The sequence below is a fragment of the Equus asinus genome, chromosome 13 (genome assembly GCF_041296235.1).
Source record: "Equus asinus isolate D_3611 breed Donkey chromosome 13, EquAss-T2T_v2, whole genome shotgun sequence".
Taxonomy (NCBI): Eukaryota; Metazoa; Chordata; class Mammalia; order Perissodactyla; family Equidae; genus Equus; species Equus asinus.
Genome location: NC_091802.1, coordinates 30,671,944 through 30,693,233, shown reverse-complemented (window position 1 = coordinate 30,693,233; position 21,290 = coordinate 30,671,944). Strand labels below are relative to the sequence as shown.

General features: G+C 47.5%; 1 protein-coding gene and 1 long non-coding RNA gene across 8 annotated transcripts in view; one reads left to right on the top strand and one right to left on the bottom strand.

Annotated features, from left to right (window-relative positions):
• The window catches only part of SCPEP1 (serine carboxypeptidase 1), a 27,071-nt gene extending 15,671 nt beyond the window's left edge, over positions 1 to 11,400 (top strand). Inside the window, exons 7-13 of the mRNA XM_070482950.1 lie at positions 461 to 498; positions 1,012 to 1,140; positions 2,021 to 2,114; positions 2,903 to 3,016; positions 5,280 to 5,417; positions 6,429 to 6,592; positions 10,850 to 11,400. Coding sequence (XP_070339051.1) covers positions 461 to 498; positions 1,012 to 1,140; positions 2,021 to 2,114; positions 2,903 to 3,016; positions 5,280 to 5,417; positions 6,429 to 6,592; positions 10,850 to 10,912 — 740 coding nt within the window. The 3' untranslated portion in view covers positions 10,913 to 11,400. The remainder of the gene's footprint in view (positions 1 to 460; positions 499 to 1,011; positions 1,141 to 2,020; positions 2,115 to 2,902; positions 3,017 to 5,279; positions 5,418 to 6,428; positions 6,593 to 10,849) is intronic.
• The window catches only part of LOC106837981 (uncharacterized), a 54,253-nt gene continuing 44,348 nt past the window's right edge, over positions 11,386 to 21,290 (bottom strand). The window contains exons 6-8 of one of the 7 annotated variants that reach the window (XR_011493768.1): positions 20,062 to 21,290; positions 18,747 to 19,735; positions 11,386 to 17,822 (exon numbers count right to left, since the gene is read on the bottom strand). This is a non-coding gene — a long non-coding RNA (uncharacterized lncRNA). The other 6 variants (XR_011493766.1, XR_006512450.2, XR_011493769.1 and 3 more) reach the window with 6 other exon arrangements.

The following is a 21,290-nucleotide window of genomic DNA, read 5'->3' as shown; positions in this document are numbered from 1 at the left end:
GAATTACAAAATCATTAGTCTTTCTTCTGTAATTAGCTCTTGGCAGAAGCTAATGTCCCCAAATTGGAGGAGTAGGCAGGATGCAGAGCAGAAATGCGGGGGCGGGGAAATATTTTAAGCTGGCAGAAAGTCTGGAAGTCTGCAGATAAGAGCATCCCCTGTACGTGCGTGGCCCGCCTGCCGTGTCATCACTGACTGTGACTCCCTTGCTGGGCAGTATCAAGCCAGGTTAGCGTGCCATTAGTCCTGAGTCAGTACAAGGGCCCCCACCCCCTCATCCCACCTCCCAGCCACCGAGACATCAGCCCTGCATGGGCACTGTGAGTTAAGGAGCCCTCAGACCCAGGGCTGTTGCCTTTCCGGCTTCTGCCTCTTTCTGCTTTGGGAAGGAGGTTAGTTAGGTTTTTCTTTGGGAGAACAGAACCACAAACTGACTTTGTACATCTGTGGTTTCTTTTAGACTCGGTGCTCTCCTGGGGACCTTACCTGTACAGCGTGGTAAGTAGATGAGTTCTTACTTCTGCACCCTCCGTGGTAAGTGGCCCAGCTGACCTCTTCTGGCTCTGTCCCCAGGAAGGACAAAGCTAGCTGGGTTTGCCTGTGTGGTTGACCCTGCTCCCTAGGGACTGTTAGTCCATATCAAATTGGAGCCCCCAAGCAGCAGCTGGCCTCGAGGACAAATTTAAAGAAACATCAGCACAGTTATCCCATTTCTCCAGGTACAAGAAACACCATTTTTCAAATCCCTCCAACTTTTTATTATAGAAATTGTCAAATATGCAGAAAAGACGAAAGATCATGGTGAACAACCATATCCCCACCGTCTAGACTCAGTTAACACATTGCTGTATTTCCTTCATAATAAATATGTGGCTTGTGATAGGATGCTTTCGTCTGTAAGCTCCCTTTTCTCCTTCCTCCTGCTCGTCCTATTACCCATCCCTAACTGAGCAATGCCAGATTTGTGTCTCTCAGCCAAGCGGGCCTTTCTGTTCTTGGTTTGCATTCCAGTCTCTTCTTGACGACCAGGGTCTGACAGAGGTGTCTCAGATTGCAGAGCAAGTGCTGGATGCTGTAAATAAGGGACTCTACAAAGAGGCCACCGAGCTGTGGGGGGAAGCGGAAATGGTCATTGAACAGGTATCAGGACACGCACGGGGGCCAGCCCACTTGGCTTTTTCTCGTGAGTGAAGGGTTCCTGGTTGGTGGTGTCAGGTTTGGTGTCTATGCTGAGACTCCCCACAAGTCTGAAAATGATGGCATCCTAAACAATAAATCTGACGGGTCTGAGCAGTGACAGGGTTAGACAGCCACCCAGGCCTGCAAGACTTGTCCCTTGACTGAATGTTTGGATTCTAGAAGAAGGACTATGTCTTGCAGAGGTGAATGTTTGGATCCTGGCCAAGCAGCCATCTGCCCAAAGTGAGCCAGAAGGGAAGAAGGCCCAGCTGAGGCCTCGAGTGTGTCAGACCCTCTGCAGCTCTGTTCTCCCTGTAAATTAACACATGGGCCTGTGGTTTTCTCCTGCAGCCTCTGAGCTCCACTCACATGAGCTGTTCACTACCCCTGGGAGACTGGGCTGGCACGGCTGGTCTCTGAGCCTCCAGAGCTGCATTTCTTTCTGGTCCAAGCAAATTTACAAAGTCAGAGCTATCCCCGGATAAGATGGAGGGCCGGGTTCTTTTCTGTTTTGCAACTTCGATAACAGATACATTAGGAAACAGCCAAAGGGGCCAGCCAGTGGCGGAGCGGTTAAGTTTGCACACTCTGCTTCGGCAACCCAGGGTTTGCAGGTTTGGATCCTGGGTGCGGACCTGCACACTGGTAATCAAGCCATGCTGTGGCGGCATCCCACATAGAAGAACTAGGACTTTACAATTAGGATATACAACTATGTACTGGGGCTTTGGGGAGGAAAAAAAGAGGAGGATTGGCAACAGATGTTAGCTCAGGGCCAATCTTCCTCACAAAAAACAAAACAAAACAAAAAAACAGCCAAATATACTTTTTTGTATTTCAGAACACAGATGGGGTGAACTTCTATAACATCTTAACTAAAAACACTCCCATGTCTGCAATAGAGTCAAGCCTAGAATTCACGCAGAGCCACCTAGGTGAGTGAACCTTAAAGTTGCTAGACTCCTGCCTTAGCCTCCAAGCAAGAGGCAACCAATTTTTTTTAAAACCTTTGTTGACCCATAATATACATACCATAGGATTCACTCGTTTTAAGTGTATAATTCAGTGGTTTTCAGTACATTCACAGAGTTGTGCTGTCATCTCCACTGTCCCGTTCTAGAATGTTTCCATCACCCTAGAAAGATCCCTTGTATCAGTTTGCAGTTGATTCTCCTGCTCCCAGCCCTGGGCTAATCTGCTTTCTGTCTCTCTAGATTTGCCTTTTCAGACGTTTCATATAGATGGAACGTTGCAATAGGTCATCTTGCATCTGGCTTCTTTCGCTTAGAGAGTGTTTTTAAGTTTGGAAACCAACTTCTGCACGCTGAATCACGATGTCAGTCCTCCTAAAGGCTGGACGGAGTTGTCTTTCGGCTGACTCAGCCTCACTGCGGGTGCCGAATGCTTGGCATCTTCCCTCCGTAAGAGGCGCATAAAGGCTGCAGGAGTCCTGGATTCCTCTTCTCAGCTGATTTCCTTTGGCCATGCCAGATAATCTCAGTGGCCCCGAAGGACATAAAATGCAGCAATCGGAACTATTGAAGCATCTCCACTTTCAATGTGTTTCAGACTTTGTCCCTCCATCTGGGGTGAATCAAGGTGATGCTTTTCATTTTCCAGCTGAATGCCTCCCTCTTATGCACAGCATCTCCAGCAGTTGGAAAAGAGGTTCTCTTGGTCTTATTTCCAGTCCTTTGACTCACCATGTACCAATTTGTTTTAGTTCGTCTTTCCCAACGTCACGTGAGACACCTACAACCGGACACCTTAAGTCTGCTCATGAATGGTCCCATCAGAAAGAAGCTCAAAATTATTCCTGAGGATTGCTCCTGGGGAGGTACTTATGTGACTTACTTAAGTGCAATTTGTAGGGTTGGGGGTGATAGATGTGCAAATTTAAAGGCCTTAAGTTGTAGAAAGTGTTTTGTTGGTGGTGATGGTATGTTGCAAATAGAACAGTGTTATTATCCACGTTTTATAGATGAGCAAACATATACAGAGACAGTAAATGACATGCCAAAATTGGTTCAAAATGAGGGGTTCAGTGGCCAGCCTGGTGGTGTAGTGATTAAGTTTGTGCACTCCACTTCAGTGACCTGGGGTTTGCAGGTTCAGATCCTGGGCGTGGACCTACACACTGCTCATCAAGCCATGCTGTGGAGGTGTCCCACATACAAAATAGAGGAAGATTGGCACAGATGTTAGCTCAGCAACAATCTTCCTCAAGCAAAAAAGCGGAAGATTGGCCACAAGATGTTAGCTCAGGGCCGATCTTCCTCACCAAAAACAAAACAAAACAAAATAAGGGGTTCATAGGGAAGTGAGTAGGGAGAGAAATGAAATGATCAGTTATGAGACTGGTTATAAGTTGATAATTGTTGAAGCCAGGTGTGGGTACCTGGGGATCATCAGTCCTCTATTTACTTTTGTATCAGTTTGAAGTTTTCCATAATAAAAACATTGAGATAAAAAAGCCATGCCCAAGACCACAGGGGCTTGCAGGTGTGGATTCCAGACAAAGGTCCTTTTGGACAGGCTTTGACCAGCTCTCTGTGGCCGGCCTCCCCAGGCATCCTGATGCTGGATATGGTCCAGCGTCTACTGCTTTCTGGTCTGAAGGCCATAGTGAGGAAATATTGGGGTCCCCAGAGACCAAGGCCAGGTAGAAATCTTGGCTAAGTTCCTGCTCAGTCCTATAGGGAGGCATGATGAGCAAGTGGGACTCCCAGGCTCCTGGAGGGGAAACGCTGCAAGCTGAGGAGGGTTTCGTCTGTGTCTAAGGTGCCCCAAACATGTGGTCGGGAGGCCTTTCTCGGGCGGCCCTGTGACAGCTGCTGAGAGGCTAAGATGTGGCTCTGGCCCTGGCTTCCTCGTGGGACACGGGCCATCCTCCCAACCCGCAGTCAGCGGAGAGCTCATCCTAGACCCGTGTCTTCATTCCCCCTCACCCATTAGAGCTTTCTAGAAATGAAGAAAAAAGTTAGATCAAATAAAAAGAATTACGGTGTCAGAGCTGTAAGGGATGGGTACAACTGTGGGGAGCTGTCATGGCACTGAAAAAAAAGCTCATGAGAACACATCTTGTCAGCTCAGTGCCCTCATTTTATCTTTATGATGGTGTTTCCAGCCCGAGCTTCTCTGCTTATAGGGGACCCTCCCCACCCCATTCCTGCCCGGTGTGGCTGGACAGGCAGGGTGACTACATTTTGGCAGAAGATGACTGATACAGAAAACTCTCTTTGGCTCTAGATGTGTCTTTGTGTGGTCTGGAAAGGACAAATTGTCCTTGGCCAGTACTCATAATGTCTTGAGCTCCAGTTTGTGGTTAAGCCTATGCATACTGTAGAGTCAGCCAGGCCTGCATTCATATCCCAGCTTGCCACTGACCAGCTATTTCACTCTGGGCAATTTTCTTAGCTCTCTGAGCCTCATTTTCTTTAACCATTGCACAAGTTAAGATTCTTTACCTCCCAGGATAGTGATGAAGAAGAAATGGGCTGTTGCTTGTAAAGTGCTTCCTTATTAGCACAGTGACTGCCAAATAAAAATAAATGTGGTGGTTGCTCAGTATTAGGAGGATGGTGGTGGTGGTAGGAATCCAGCAGGAATACCGTGCTGCCCGTCTCCTCTCTGGCCAGTCATCCACGTGGCTTTACTGAGGACCAGCTTGAATTGGTTTAGGTCTGATTTGGTTTATTACGAAGGTAGCCCCACTTGTTCAGAACTTAAAACTTGGCCCTGGTGTCATTCAGCAAAGGAGGAAAATGAACATTGGCCCAGAACCACGGTTTATGCCCTTAGAGGACCAGCCTAGAGGGTCTCCAGGTCTCGTTTCCTCACTAAAATGCATCCGATGTCATCACAAGCGCTTGAGTGAATAAAGCACATGTGCTGTTTGTGCTTCTCGTCCACCCACCTGCTCGGGGCACGGATTTCTGGGCGGTGGGTCCCAATTGGTGAAACAGCCCTGTCTGCAGTCTTTGTTAGATGCTGCACAGTGGTTGCATGTGGGTGCCAGAGCCCAGGATGCTCTTGGCTGAAAAGTGCCTCTTGTTCTGGCAGATTCCAAGCTGCTCCCTCTTTCTCCTCCCCCTGTGCAGGCCAGGCTACCGAGGTCTTCCTAAACATGGAGAAGGACTTCATGAAGCCAGTCATCAGCGTCGTGGAGGAGTTGCTGGAAGCCGGGGTCAACGTGACTGTGTATAACGGACAGCTCGATCTCATCGTGGACACCATGGGTAGGAACCCCCTCTGAGGGGCACATGGAGGCAATTTCATGGGTTGAGCTGGAAGGGGACTGGCCTTGGACACATCAGTCTTGGGGCTGGTGACACTGAAATGCCAGGAGGAAGCCATTTCCTGTTACATCCCTCCACCCCTGACCCTAACTCATCGAAGAGGGCAGAACTACCTGAGGCTGTGACCCCTCAGAGAAGCCTGGGCCCTTAGGTACGATTAAGGAAAAGAACAACACCTACCCCCATCACAAGAATAAAAAAGAAGACATTTTCTTGGCCATTGGACAAATACACAATTTAATTGAGGGAAAACCTCATTTTTGTGCATTGTCACAGCAGATGGTAAGCACGGCAAGGTGAGTTAAGACTAAACCCTAACAGCTCTGTAAACCCAAGGACCGAGGGGAAGTGGTCTTGATGGAGTTCCTGTTGCCCTGGCTGCCACCACGTGCTCCCTTCCAGTGTCAGTAGGGCCAGGTAGAGGCTCAGAGGCGGGTTCCCAGAACCAGCAGGCAAATCGAGGCACGTGGTCTGGTGGGTGTGATATGCTTCTTGAAGTCAGCAGGACTGAATATTTTTGCAACTTGTGAGCCAAGGGCACCAAGGGCACTTTGAAAAGGCTCCGCGTTTCTTCCCTGGACTGCCCAGGTGATCTGTGTTACTGTCCCCTCACCCCTGAGACTTCTCAGTCCTCCTGACAGCCCTGTCGCCTCCAGAGCTCCCCAAGCTTCCTCCCTGCAGAGCCTATGGCAGTGGGAGACTCACAGAGTAGCCACACTTCACAGTTCTCGGGTTTGCCCCGTCATCCTGGGTATCACTGGGAGCTTGCTAGAAATGCAGAATCTTAGGCCCCACCCAGCCCTCCTGAATCACATTTTGCATTTTAGCAAGACCCCAGGATGAGTTTTGTGCACATTGTGGTTTGGGGAACACCAAGTTGTAGGACCTGAATTTTTTTTTTCTACTCCACCCAGCTGTTAATGCCAGGCCCTTCTTTGTCCCTGTCGCCAGGTCAGGAGTCCTGGCTGCGGAAGCTGAAGTGGACAGAACTGCCCAAATTCAGTCAGCTGAGGTGGAAGCCCCTGTACTGTGACCCCAAGTCTTCTGAAACGTCTGCTTTTGTCAAGTCCTACAAGAACCTGTCTTTCTACTGGATTCTCAGAGCCGGACACATGGTGAGAGAGTCAGCTTTTGTTCCAGACTAAATGCTTCCGAGAGGGAAGCCACGGGCAGTGGATTATGCGCGCAGGCACTGTCTGGACTGGTCTTACGGGTTCTTTGGGCTTGGGCGTGTTTCTAAGTCTCTACCGAAATTCTGCTATTAGCACTTCATTCCTTTGGGCCTAGAAGTTCTCCTTTTAAAAAGCAAATCCTCCGAGAGAGTTAAGCCAGGCTCCCGGTCCTTTACTCTTTACCTTAAATGAATATAGTGCTACTTTCCTCTTAACAATTTGTCCTGAAGGAACAATTCGTGCTGCGGGAAGAAGGGAGAAATTGTCTTTCCTTGACATTTTTGGGGAGGGAGAACCAAGCTCTGGGCTCTGTAAAGCTGAGTCACAAGTGCTTGCTATAAGGTGGGGGCGTGTCGTCCAGCACCGGCGGCTCCAGAGTTTCAGTTTGGAAGAAGCTTTGGGTGCAGCGATGGGCAGTGAGACTGTGCCATTCCTGCGCCTGCGGAGCGAACTTACTGTTTTCCCTCAGGTCGTATGTTGACTGAGTGGCTATCCATGGGCTGAGGGAGATGATGGAGGGATGCATCCACTACACCCTCGCGTGTGCACACAGGTGTGCGCACACACTCACCTGCAAAAGAGTCAAAGTGGGGAGTGCCAGGAGGCAGGAGGGCCCAGATGCTTCCCTCATGGTGATGCCTTGATCTGGTCACTTAAAGTCAGAGTCTCTCTTCTCCCCTAGATTGCGGTTTCCCGGAGGAGATTAGTTGAGAGTGACGTTAAGGCTCCCTCCAGCCTGCCCTCCTCTCTTAGCTCCCTTGTGCCTCCGACAGAAACTCCACAGAGAAAGGGCTGAGGGCAGCAGTCTGGCTGGCAGGGGGGCCCAGGGAACTGGTCTTAAAGCTCTGTTGGCACAGCAGGCACATGGTGTGCTTAGTTGGATGGCTTAGGAGTTACTAAGAGAGATTTGGGGGGACCAAGGTGCTCTCTCCACAAGCCACTCCTTAGGGTCATTAGTGGTTCTCAGTTGGGGTCAGTTTTGCCCCTCAGGGGACTTTGGCAATGTCTGGAGACATTTTGGTTGTCACAGCTTGGGGAAGGGTGCTACTGATATCTAGTGGTTGAGGCCAGGGATCCTGGTAAACATCCTACTATGCACAGGACAGTCTCCCACAACAAAGAATTGTGCCACCCAAAATGTCAGTGGTGTCATGGTTGAGAAAGCCTGGTCGGGAGGGAAGGCAGAGCTGGGGTATTTGATAGACTTGGTCTCACAATATTTTTAGGTGTCTGACCGCAGACCACTTATTCTTAACCTCTCTGACCCTTAGTCTTCTCTTAAGAACTTCCCAGAAATGAAGATGCTGCAACCTTTAAGAGAAACCAGCATTTCTCTTTGGTTCCTTTATTTGATGAGCAAACCTTTGAGTGTCTCATGGCTGCTAGTCACAAAGATGGATGGTACCATCTCTGTCCTTAAGGAGCTCATGGGCCAGAGGGGCAGACAGGCAGAGGCTGTAATAACATGGGGCTAGAAGTGTTCAGATGGGCGTTGGCCGTGGGAAGATGGCCCAGCCCAGGCTTGAGGGTCTGGAAGACTGGGCCCTAAACGATGAGTAGGAGTTAGCTAAGTAAGGAGGAGGTGTGGGAGCAAGGACCATGGCTTGTGCAGGTCCAGGGGAGCCTTCAGACACCCGAGGCCTCGAGGGACCCTGGGAGAGAGAAGGCTGGGAAGGGAGACTATACCACGTTAAGGAGGTCAGACCTACCCTGAAAGCAATGGGGTGCCGCTGAGGGGTTTTAAGCAAAGGAGTCAAATTACCAGATTTGTCTAAGAGATAGCGTTCTAGCAGCAGAGGGCATGGGACAAGACTGGAGCAGAGAGCCAATCTAAGAGGCTCTTATGGGGGCTGGCCCAGTGGTGTAGTGGTTAAGTTCACCTGTTCCGCTTTGGCGGCCCAGGGTTTACCAGTTCAGATCCTGGGTGCAGACCTATGCACCGCTTATGAAGCCATGCTCTGGTAGGCATCCCACATATAAAGTAGAGGAAGATGGACATGGATGTTAGCTTAGGGCCAGTCTTCCTCAGCAAAAAGGGGAAGATTGGTGGCACATGTTAGCTCAGGGCTAATCTTCCTGGAAAAAAAAAAAGCAAGAGGCTCATATGGTAACCTAGAGGGAGAGAAGTAGAGGGATCTGATGAAGTGTTGGAGGGAGAATTGGCAGACTTGGTCCCTGCCTGCAGAACAGCCAGGTGGGATGTCCACAGGGCAGTCAAACGTGTAAAGTGTGTGTATATGGATCTGGAATCAAATGTTTGTCCTTGGAGATAGAGATTTAGGAGTCAAATATGGAAAAGCCTGGGGACACCAGTATTTAAGAAGCAGGAGGCAAAAGAAGGACCTGAGAATGAGACTTGAGAAAGGAGTGGCCAGAAAAGTGGGAGGGAGACCATGGAGACATGGCATCCTCAAAGCAGAGAGAGAGCAGTCGCGCGAATGCTGCTGAGAACTCAGATGAAGCACTGAAATATGAGCAGTGCTTTGGTTACACTGATGTCTGTAGCGGTCCTGGCGAGCATTTTTAGTGGAATGGCAGGTGCAAAACCCAGAATGGAAAGGCTGGAGCAAATGGATGAGCAGTGAGAGAGAGAAGACCACTTCCTCTAAGAAACCAGAAACGAGTAGCCCCACTCTTTTTTTTTTTTTAAAGATTGGCACTTGAGCTAACATCTGTTGCCAATCTTTTTTTCTTCTTCTTCTTCTCCCCAAGCCCCCCCAGTACATTATTCTAGTTGTAGGTCCTTCTGGTTGTGCTATGTGGGACGCCACCTCAGCATGACCTGATGAGCGGTGTGGTGAGTAGGTCTGAGTCCAGGATCCGAACTGGTGAACTCCTGGGCTGCCAAAGTGGAGTGCACGGACTTAACCACTCAGCCATGGGCTGGCCCCAAGCCTACCCTTTTAAGAAGTTTGGTCTGGAGAGAGAAAGAACAGGCAGCAGGACACAGGGTTATGAGGGCAATTTTTTTTAATGACCCTAAGTCTCTGAGTGCCTTCAATATTGACCGGGGAAAAGCTAGTAGGAAGTCTTGGAGCACACCACTATTACTAGAGAGGGGTCCCCGTGGAGGCAGGTAGGAGGGCAAGGGAAGAGCTGACCATGCACTTGCCCATTTTCTCTTGGTTTGTCACACATAGAACAAGAGGTCTGTTGGGGGCAGCCTTAAAATAGTTCTTGGAGACTATTATTAAATCATCTGCCAACCACTTCCCCTTTGGTTGAGTAAATGTCACTTTCGTATTCCCCACTGTGCCTGTGCCTCCTGGGGACCTTGCTTGGCAGGAGAGTCAAGGACAGGAGTGGGCTGTAGAAGATCGTGGAATTTCAGAACTTGGAGCCATCTATTATTCTACTCCCGTCTTTGTGGAGGAGAAACTGAGGGCTCTGCCCCTCCCCCTTTTAATGCTGGGTGGGAAGGAGGTTTTTTTGTTTTTGGGGGGTTTTTTTGGTGAGGAAGATGGCCCTGAGCTGGCATCTGTGCCAATCATCCTCTACTTTGTATATGGGACACCTCCACAGCGTGGCTTGGTGAGCAGTGTGTAGCTCCACGCCTGGGATCAGAACCTGCGAACCCCAGACTGCCAGCGTGAAGCGTGCAGACTTAACCACTACGCCACCAGGCTGGCCCCAGGAAGGAGAGTTTTTAAAGGAATTATTCGAAAAATCTAAGGGAACAACAGAACAAAGTTGAATAATAATACAAAAATGGGGTGCCGCTCAAAGTATCCTGTTTGTTTGTTTGTTTGTGTTTGTTGACACTTTTGCTGTTCGCTCCCCTCTCGGCCTGTTTTCTACTTCATTCCCAGTCTGGGATCCCTCCTTTGCAGAGAATCCTTGAAAATGGTTAGAATCTTCCCTCTTCCTTGACCAGGGTGGGTCCGAGAACCATCAGCACAGCCCTTATAAAGAAATCAACAGACCAGCCCCAAATGGAGTAGAAGATTCTTTCCTAAACACCACCTTCTCCAGAGCCACACCACCCAACACACCTGGGGCCCAGGAGAGCTTTTGTCTGGTGCAGGGGTCACGTCACAGAAGGGACCCCTCTGTAAGGGGTGCACCCAGGTGTAGCTGTCCTCCCAGTTTGCTATCAGAATGCTGGCATTCTTCCAGGGAGCAGGGTCTCAGGATGTTACCCCTAAACTCAGCCCCAGGAACAGAACCAGGGGTGCTAACTCCGATACTGCTTGGTTCTAGGTTCCGTCTGACCAAGGGGACATGGCTCTGAAGATGATGAGGCTGGTGACTCAGCAAGAATAGGACAGAGTGGGCTGGAGGTGAGCTGGCTCGGCCTTGGCACGGGAGCGGAAGCGAGCACCCTGAAGCTGTAGGAAGCACCGACCTCCCCTGGAATCCGCCCTGGACCGTGACTGTGAAGGTTCCGGTCAGCTCCACGCAGAACAAAATCATTGCCTCTGTGGCAGCTTGGAAATCTAGGGGTTTTTTTTTAATGGATTTGTTTTCATCAAAATGAAGGATTGAAATAGATTAACATTTTCTTATTACAAAAGCAAATTATGAGGCCGGCCCTGTGGCCGAGTGGTTAAGTTCGCGTGCTCTGCTTCGGCGGCCCAGGGTTTCACCGGTTCCGATCCTGGGCAAGGACATGGCACCGCTCGCTCATCAGGCCATGCTGAGGCAGCATCCCACATGCCACAACTAGAAGGACCCACAACTAAAAATACACAACTATGTACCAGGGGGCTTTGGGGAGAAAAAGGAAAAATAAAATCTTTTAAAAAAGCAAATTATGTGATTTATAGAAAAAAAGGGAAATACAGATAAACAAAGTCCAGGCTAAATACCCATGTACTCCTTTCTCAGGGATAAGCACTGATATCCTTGCAAATCTTTTTTTGCCATAAATACATATATATTTTTTACAAAAATGGAATCCTTACTGTGTCTTATTTCACTGTCTACTTTGTTCACATATCTGTATGGCCTAAACACCTTTTCATGCCAATAAATGTTCTTCTGTAACATTTTTAATGGCTGCTGAGCATTCCATTTTATGGATGTGCCATAATTTATGTATCAAATGCCCAATTGTTTCCCATAAGCAGTTTCTAGTTTATCACTATTATAAACAGTGCTTGGTGAGTCATCCTGATAGTTATATTTTTATGCACATCCTTATTATTTTTTTACAATGAATGCCTAAAAGCATGATCTTTTAGTCAAAGGATTGTAACGTTTCTTTAAAATTAAAATGATGGAGCCAGCGCTGATGGGCTAGTGGTTAAAATTTGGTGCACTCTGCTTTGGTGGCCTGGGTTCAGTTACCAGAACCACACCCCTCGTCTGTCAGTGGCCGTGCTGTGGCGTCTCACACAGAAGAACTAGAGGGACCTACAACTAGAATATACAACTGTGCACTGGGGCTTTGGGGAGGAAAAAAAAAAAGGAAGATTGGCAGTGGATGTTAGCTCTGGGTGAAACTTTTCCAGCAATAAAAAAAAACAAAGAATTGTTATTTAAATAACTAAAATTAAAATGAATTCAGGACTTGTAAGGGATTTTTTTGAATTTTGGAGGGTTTTTTGCTGACGAAGATTCACCCTGAGCTAACATCCACTGCCAATCTTCCTCTTTTTGTATGTGAGCCACCACCACAACATGGCCACTGACAGACGAGTAATGTAGGTCCACACCCAGGGACTCAACCCAGACCACTGAAGCAGAGCATGCCAAAGTTAACCACTAGGCCACCAGGGCTGGCCCCAGGACTTTTAAGTTTTAATTCGGGGCTCAGGGTCTGCATAAGGGACCTGATAGCTTCTATGATGGCCCTGAAAGAAACACCACCTCCTGTAGTTGTGGAGCTGAGATATTAAAAACCAAACCTAAGTCTATTCCTGCAAAATATGGCATAATACTTAATAGCAAGTTATGCCTACATAACCAGCCCCTTCTGATCTGAGACAGATGAGCTTCCCCGGGCAGAAGCTCTCCACACTTTCCCTATGGTTCGCTGTTGGAAAGAGAGCATTCCTCTGCGTGTGCCCTTGGACAAGGAAGAAGATGAGAGGCCTGTGCTGCATCTCCCTGGACTCCACCAATGCCTATCATTCTCCTGATGCTTTTGCTGGGTATCCTTTGCTGGAAAAAATTTTAGCTATGAAAATAACTAGTTACTGAGTTTTATGAGTCCTCCTGGCATTTGGTTACAACACAAATTGAATTCCTAACCTCACAGGGTCTCTTTTGTTAGTAGTTAGGGCATTGGTGGGGAAGGAATGCGAGTCTGAACATTAGGATGGGTCATATGCGCAGATTCCAAGGAAGCTAAGGACCTCAAACCTTTTTTGCCACTAGAAGCAGCCCTTCCATCCCTGCCTGAGGATGTTAATCATCTGTTACCCTGAGGTCTTATAATCAATTCCCAGACTTGCCCATGGCCCCTATTCTTGCTAGACTACATCCTCTCTCAACTGATACCCATGCCTTCATGGGGAGTTTCCTGTGATCAGTCGACTAAGGAAGAAAAGTCTTGGACTTGGTTTACAGACAGTCCTGCGTGATCTGTATGCATCACCTGAAAGTGGACAGCGACAGCTCTAGAGCCCACTCTGAGACAGCCCTGAAAGGTGGTGGTGAAGGGAGATCCTCCCAGTGGACAGAACTTGGAGCAAGTCACCTGTTTGTTCATTTCGCCTGAAAGGAGAGATGGCTAGAAGAATGAGTGCACCAAATCGTGGTTTGGCTGGGTAGTTGGACTTGAAAGGAAAGGGATTGGAAAATCGAAAGGAGGTCTGAGCAAGAGGTATGAGGAGAGACCTCCAGACGTCAGAGTATGAAGATATTTTTGTTCCAAGTGAATGTTCACCAGAGTAGAGGAAGATTTTGATAATCAAGTGGATAGGATGGCCCATCCTGTAAACATCAGGTAGCCTTTCCCAGCCACTCCTGTGGACTCATGAACACGGTACCCATGGTGACAGCGATAGAGGTTATTCATGGGCTCAGCAACATGGACTTGCACTCACTAAGACTGACCTGGCTACAGCCACTGCTGAGTGTTCATTCTTCCAGCAGAAGAGACAACACCGAGCCCCTCATATGGCACCATTGCTTGAGGGGATCAGCCAGCTACCCAGTGTTAGGTTGATTACATTGGACCACTTTCATTATAGAAGAGGCAGCAAGTTGTTCTTACTGGAGTTGACACTTCCTCTGGAAATAGATTTGCCTTCTCTGCCCACAATACTTCTGCCAAAACTGCCATCTGTGGCCTTACAGAAGGCCTCATCCACCATGATAGTCTTCACAGCAAGTGAAATGCAGCAGTGGGTTCAGGCTCTTGGAATTCACTGGTCTTACCATGTTCCCCATCATCTCGAAGCAACTGCCTTGACAGATGGTTGATTGGCTTGTTGAGGATTCATTTACAGTGCCAACCAGGTGGTGACCCCTTGCAGGGCTGGGGCAATGTCCTCCAGTATGTGGTATATGATCTAAATCGGCATCCATGTTTCTCCCATATCCTGGATTCAGGAGTCCAGGAATCAAGAGATAAAAATGAAAATCACTCGTCTCGCTATTAACCCTAGTGATCCAATAGTCAAATTTTTGCTTCCCATCCCTTCAACTTTAGCCTCTGCTGATCTAGAGGTCTTAGTTACAAAGGGAGAAATGCTTTCACCAGGAGACACAGCAAAGATTCCATTGAACTGGAACTTGAAGCTGCCATCTGGCCTATTTGGGCACTGAATCTGCAGGCACAGTACTGGCTGGGGTGATGGATCCTGACTATCGAAGAGAAGTTGGGTTGCTACTACACAATTGGGGTAAGGAGGGAGAATGCAGGAGAGCCTTTGGGGCATCCCTTAGCACTCCCATATCCTCTGATTAAGGTCAATGGCCCAGACCCTTCACAAAAGGTTTGGGTCATTCCACCAGGCAAGGAACTATGACCACCTGAGGTGCTTGCTGGGAGCAAAAAAATACGGAATAGATAGCAGTTGACAGTAGTCATAAATACTAGCTGTGACCTTGTGACCAGTTGAGAAATGAGAACTATAATAGTTATGAGTATTTCTTCCTTATTTTGATGTGAATATATTTTAACAAATATTAATCAATTTTTTAATCTCCTCTCATACCTTTATCATCTAACTTAAGATGTGTTCATAATAAATAACTTTATATGTAAGTATTTAAGTTACAAGATGTCCAAAACTGAGTATGAATCAGCAGGAAAATAATGAACATTATCCAAAGACAAAGAAAAGAGCTCCAGTGCTCTTCCAGGGAAAAGGTTAGTGTTTTTGGTTGTAAGAGGGATAGTTGTGTCATTAAGCATGATTTTGGTACTTTTTTTTTTGAGGAAGATTAGCCCTGAGCTAACAGCTGCCTCCAATCCTCCTCTTTTTGCTGAGGAAGACTGGCCCTGAGCTAACATCCGTGCCCATCTTCCTCTACTTTATATGTGGGACGCCTACCACAGCATGGCTTGCCAAGCGGTGCCATGTCCGCAGCTAGGATCCGAACTGGCGAACCCCGGGCCACCAAAGCAGAACATGCGCACTTAACCGCTGTGCCACCAGGCTGGTCCCTAGTACTGTCTTTCTTTGGAGATTAACCGTGGTTTAAGGCAACATGTGTAGGTGCCAAGTCGATAAGGGATGGACTGTGGTGTCTTTGTAATGTTTCAAGTTGCCTAGGCTGAATTACACTTTCCAGATTTACCTTTCCTGTATGCTTTTTATTAGAATGGCTCACAAGATTAGAGACTGTGGTAGAGATTTGGAGGGTGGAAATGAGGCAGCAGCCATTTTTAGCTCAAACATGTTGTCATTTCTCTGCTGGCTGGGCTCCAGCTTCCCTTGCATCCTCCTGGAGCTTCTCTGCCTCCTTGGCTGGGTGAGTGTGCTTAGCTCTGTGGTGAAGGACCCAACTTCTGGCATGAGTTTCTGTCCCAGCTACTGTCCTCATGACTCCATCTCATGTTGTGGGATTCAGATTGTTCTTGCACTGCTCTACTCTATATCTGATGTCCCTTCCTGACAGCTTGCCCTGTGTCTGTCCATTTCAAGCATCAGGCTTGAAGACAACAGCCCCACACTGCACAGGTCAAATCACTACAACCCACACATGCATGTGCACGCTCACTTCTGCTTCTTTGAGTAAATCCTGACTGACTCAATTACTCAGATTTCGTTATTTCTTAATAGATTCAAAGTTTTCCTCAACTGGCATCTCCATATTTAATTATGTCTTTCTCTTGCCAATACATGTGAACAGCAACTTGATCAGACATAGAACTCTTGAGTCGCATCTTTCCCTTATTATTGGCATCTAACGTTGCTGGGAAATTTGAAACCGACTGGACTTTTTTTTTTTTACTTTTATAAACAATCAGTTAATTTTAATATCAGGATGCTGTACACGTCTTTGTTTAATCTTGTAAATTGGTAACTTCAGATGGTTATGTTAATGCTTATAGTTTTTAATTCACTTTGCTTGACATTTAGAGAGCGTTTGATCCACAGGTTCAGATCTCTCGTTCAGCAATGTTGCCCAGTGTGTTGAAATATTGTTTCAAGTTCTTTTTCCCACTTTATTGTCCTTTAGTTTTCATTTCAGGTACTTTTAGTCAAGACTGCCATGAATATCGCTACTTCAATTTTTGGTCATGTCAAATCTACACTTTGATGTTTCTAAAGTGCTTTTATTTTCTGTTTATCCTTAATTTATTTTCCCTATCTATGCCAGCTGCTGTTTCACCTTGTTACTGTTGTCTTCTCATCTGCTTTTTAATTTCTTATTTCATGGCCTCTGTATTTGCTTAATTTCCTTGACAAGGAGCAAAGTATTTCGAGTTTCCTACCAACCCTCCAAGGAATGCTCCTCGTTTATCATTTATATTTCATGTTAACTTCCTCCATTTTAGTTGAGGTTCAGTTGGTTTGGTTTTCTTCGTGTTCGTGTGTTTGCTTTTTTATGCATCCGTATCTTTGAATGAAGGGAGTTATGGGATCATCTGATTCCCCATCCTGTGCATCTGGTTATTTTTCAGCTTGTCCACTTAGTTCTTATTCAGGAAGATTGGATGTTGGGATCCTCATGGACTGTGTAGTCTTTCAGCTGCCCACAGGGAGCTGGATGCTGGGATCGTGGGCAATATGTACTGGGAACTTATTCCCTGTGGCCCACTAACGGCAGAGGCACTCAGATTTTTTTGTGTTCCCCTACTGCAGGAGGGACCAACCACTCTGGTAAGAACGAAAGTCCAGAGAGACCTAAGGACTCCTTATCTGATGGGTGTGCTAGTTACCTTACCTATTGCTGCATAATAAATTACCCAGAAATATACGTAGTGACTTAGAACATCTATTATGTGACGTTTCTGTAGGTAAGGAATCTGGGTATGGCTTACCTGGGTCCTCGACTTGAGGGTCTCTCCCAAGGCTGCCATCAAGGTGTTGACAAAGTCTGCAGTCATCTCAAGGCTCAACTGGGGAAGGACCTGCTTCCAAGCTCACTCATCAGGTTGTTGGCAAGACTCAGTTCCTCATGGGCTGTTGGACTGAGGGCCTTCTTCATTTACTTGCCATGTGAGCCTTTCCACAGGGCGGCTCACAATGTGGCAGCTTGCTTCATCAGGGCAAGCAGGAGAGAAGAGTCAGAGAGGGAGCAGGAGCGAGATAGAGCCCACCGTCTTTTACAACCTAATCTCATAAGTGTTATCCCATCACTTTTGCCTGTTATATTCTTTAGAAGCAGGTCAATAGGTGCCACCCACATTCAGGTGGAGGAGATGACACAGGCCATGAATACCAGGAGGTGGACAGTGAACATCATCAGGAGCCATTTAGAAACTTCTACCATGGAGGGTCAGCACTCACTTTTCTCATTCTTCCCTCTGTCTTTCTGCACCTCAGCACTCTTCTCGTCAGGAGCAGGGTCAAATGAGAAAGCATGGTGATGTGTGGCCTTTCAGGCTCTCCTCTCTCCCCACACTCCTGTGGTAGGAGAATGGGCTTCCGCATGGCCTTAGGTTCAAGTCCAAAATCCTTAACTAGACCCAGAAGACTTAATAGAATCAGGCCCCTCTACAGTCTCATTTGGTGTCTCTCCACCCCTAGCTCTTTTCACTGCAGCCATATTAGAAGTAGGGTTCTTTGAGAGGACCCTGTAAATTGTACCCTTCTTCCTTACTCAAGTTCTGAAACAATTGAAAACAACACAAAAAAGTGCAGATAAGAAAAGTAAAATATGTGAGAGGACATAGCTTAGAGTTTGAGTCAAAATGCACTTGCTAACTCCCAATCCCCAGTCTTGACCTTGGACCAGCCCATCTAAGGGAAAAGTGGAGTGTGTAGGGCCCACACTGCCTCCCACTTATAACCATGGGCCCACCACGACCAGTTAGAACTGACCCCATCCGTTATCAACAGAGTGACTAAGAATTGTTTTTCAGAAAATTTGCAAAGTCATGTAGCCAAAGCACGCACAGAAGAGGAAATCTTGACCTGAAATGACCGTGGAATCAAGGATTCTCCCCATGGAACCAAAGGACCGGGACATGACCAGAAAGTCGGACTCTCATCAGATGCCAGGGGTCTGTTGTCCAGGAAGATTTGGTGTTAAATCCCCTTCCCCACCTTACCATAAATGTTTAAAACCTTACTATAAATACTTAAGCCCTGCAGTCAAAACCTGCCCCACCAGCATCTCCGCATGCCAGCCAGTTTTCCAGACTGTTTTCCCTAGACTCTTAAATCTCACCCCAAATCCTGAATGGAGAAGACAGATCTGAGAGCACATGCCTCCTGTCTCCTTACAGTTTGATCTCGCAGTGAGGCTGCTTTTCTTCTCCCAAAGGCTGATGCTGTAATAATTGGCTCTTCATGCATGTCAGGTGGCGAGCCCTTGCTCAGTAACACACTCATCCCGGCAGAGATGGAAAAAGAAAAACCAAGTCCCCCAAACGAAGACCTATGCTAGATTGGCTCTACCCAGTCAAGAAATGTAGACCAGCCTCTGTGCCCCACTGTGATGAGTACTGTGGGTTAGCTCTCAACCTCCAGCCCACCCTTGTAGGCACCTTCCCAGCTGTAGAGGTCAGAAAGCCAAAAGCTATACTCACAGACTCCTTTGTAGCTAAGGTTCTGGTTGTAAATAAGGTGGAAATTAGATGGCGGCCCTTTTTTTTCCTTTGCTGGAAGCCAGGTTGTGGAAACGTGGTTTTTCTGCAGCAACATTCCAGCACCCATTTTTCCTGCTATGAAGAGGCGGCTGTGGTGGCAGCTTCTTGTCGGAGTTCTCCTGGTCCCTGACTGGCGACTATGGAGGTCTATGTTAAATCAGCAGTTCCAGCAGAGGGTCAGAGGTAGTCGTTCCACAGCGGGCCAGTTTTCCCATGTTCTCGGAGTCACCCCTGGAGGCCTTATCCCAGAGCCAGCTCTCCCCTCCTTCTGCTCTTTCCAGCGATGTTGTAAGCACTGATACTTGGTAAGTTCTTTCCTACCCAAAATATCTACAGTGCTTTCTAATTCCTGCGCTAAACTTTGAATGATGCTGTAGGGTAAGTGCCTGACAATTAGCTTTTTTTGTTGTAATGTAAGTGCCTGACACTAAGCTTTTGGTTGCCATTTCACAGACATCCATCTCAAATAAACATATTGCCAGCTACACAACCAGATGAGCCAGGCAGCCCCAGCCATGGATTTCCCCTTTTAGAAAGCCCTGAGTGACCTAGATAACTGACCACTTGAGTGACCCTGATTCCCTTCCTGTGCTTTAATTCCTGCTCTTATGTTTTAAATTCACCCATAAAGAGAGAACCCATGAAACCCTTGGCACCCCACTCTCCACCCCAGTAAAGGCAGAACCCAAGGTCTGTGCTCTCTCCTTACCCATGACCTCGGTGTGTGGCTTTCGGGCATGCCGTGTACCCTCCAGGGCTTGTGAGTAATAAGCCTTGTTTTCTCAAAGTTCCCTGTTGGTTGTTGTGAGGTGCATCTTGTAATCATAGTAAGAGCCACAAGGGCTGGTCCAGCTACAACATTGGCTCCAGTGTGGGGAGTAGAGGTTCACCACAAGTAGTAGGGCCCAGGCGAGTGCTGCCAGGCAGTCCTAGAAAACAGCATCCGTATAGGCTGACACAAAACAGATACTCATCAGATAGCTCACCCTTCCTCACTGGTGAGGAATAAAGGGGGGCAAGAGGGCAAGAGTCTTTAGGGAAGACTTAAAACCAGAAAGAGGGAAGCAGCATTTCCCCGTGCCACTCTTCAACACCCAACACTGCACTTTTCGTCAAGTCCCTCCTGCCCCTCCCCACCGAGCTACTTTCTTGGTTATCTTTCAGGTCTCAGCAAAAACATGGCCCCCTCCTGGAAGCCTTGTCTGCTCCCCCAGACTAGGTTAGAACCCCCTTACTCACTCTCATAGCACTCTACCTGCACTTTGTAATCCTCAGTCTCCTTGTGATTATGTCCTGTGTTCCTGGTACATCGTAGGCCTTCAGTTATGCAGTGGTTGGCTGGCTGATTGGCATTCCATGGTGGGAATGGGGAACCAACACAGTGCGCCTCCTCCACATTGTGAAGTGCAGCCGCTGAGCTGCAGGCTTGGTCTACATGAGTTTGCGCTATTGCAGGCAGCTACCTACCTCATTTGCTGTGACTGGGATTTCCACAGTCAATGATGATACCCACTTTTTGCCTTATCTGTTCATGAAAATTAGTCACATTTCCTTATTTTTAAAAACTTGGCCTTTTCATTTGTGCTGCTCTCTTTCCAACTCTCTTGGCAGATGTGGCTCACTGTAGCAGGATTCTTGGGAACAGTGTCTTCAGTTATGCCAAGAAGAATGGCATTTCTCACAAGGAAGTGTGCCGCTGACTTAGAGCTGTCTGTTGCAAGGTTAGTGGGACTTTATGGAGGTCCCTATCTATGCTGTAGTGTAGATAACTGAGAAGGTTGTAGATTGAATGTGCCAAAACTAAGAGCCTTCTCTGTCTTAAAATGGATTTGTCTTATAACTTGGGCCACTTCAACTGCCCAGATGGGTCTTCTGTGACTGCACCCCAACCCTGACCTCGTCCCCGGATTATGAAAGCTCTCTGTGCTCACAGCACACTTGGTGCAGTCTCTGACAGGACTGACTCCCTCAAATCATCATTATCTGTTTTTTCACCTGTTTTCCCCGTCAGGTTATAGAGCTCTTCAAGGGAACAGAGTGTGTCCTGCTCATCTTTACATCCCAAGTACTTGACCCAAGGCCTTACACATAAAGAACACTTGGTAAATGTTTGTCAAACTGAACTAAATTGTGAACATCACATAGGGAGCCTGTAGCCTACCTAAGAAGTGGAAAAATACATTTCCCGTTTATGCTTCCAGTTTCATTTGGGACTTGGGTGATGTCGGACTTCCCTTCGCCATGCAATCCGTCCCGGATATCGATGGGGCTGCCTTGGTGAAGAATGGTTCACCCATCCTTTCACCCATCTCTCACATCACTTTGAGACCTTAGATGGTCTCTTGCTGGGTGCACATTCATTGTATCATCTAAAGAGGTATGTCTGTTAGACAGTTGTATTGTCCAACTTGGATCCAAGCTTGGGTTTCATTTTTTCCATTATCTCATCAGGGTCTTGATGAGGAGTTTCTCGATGTGTCGGGT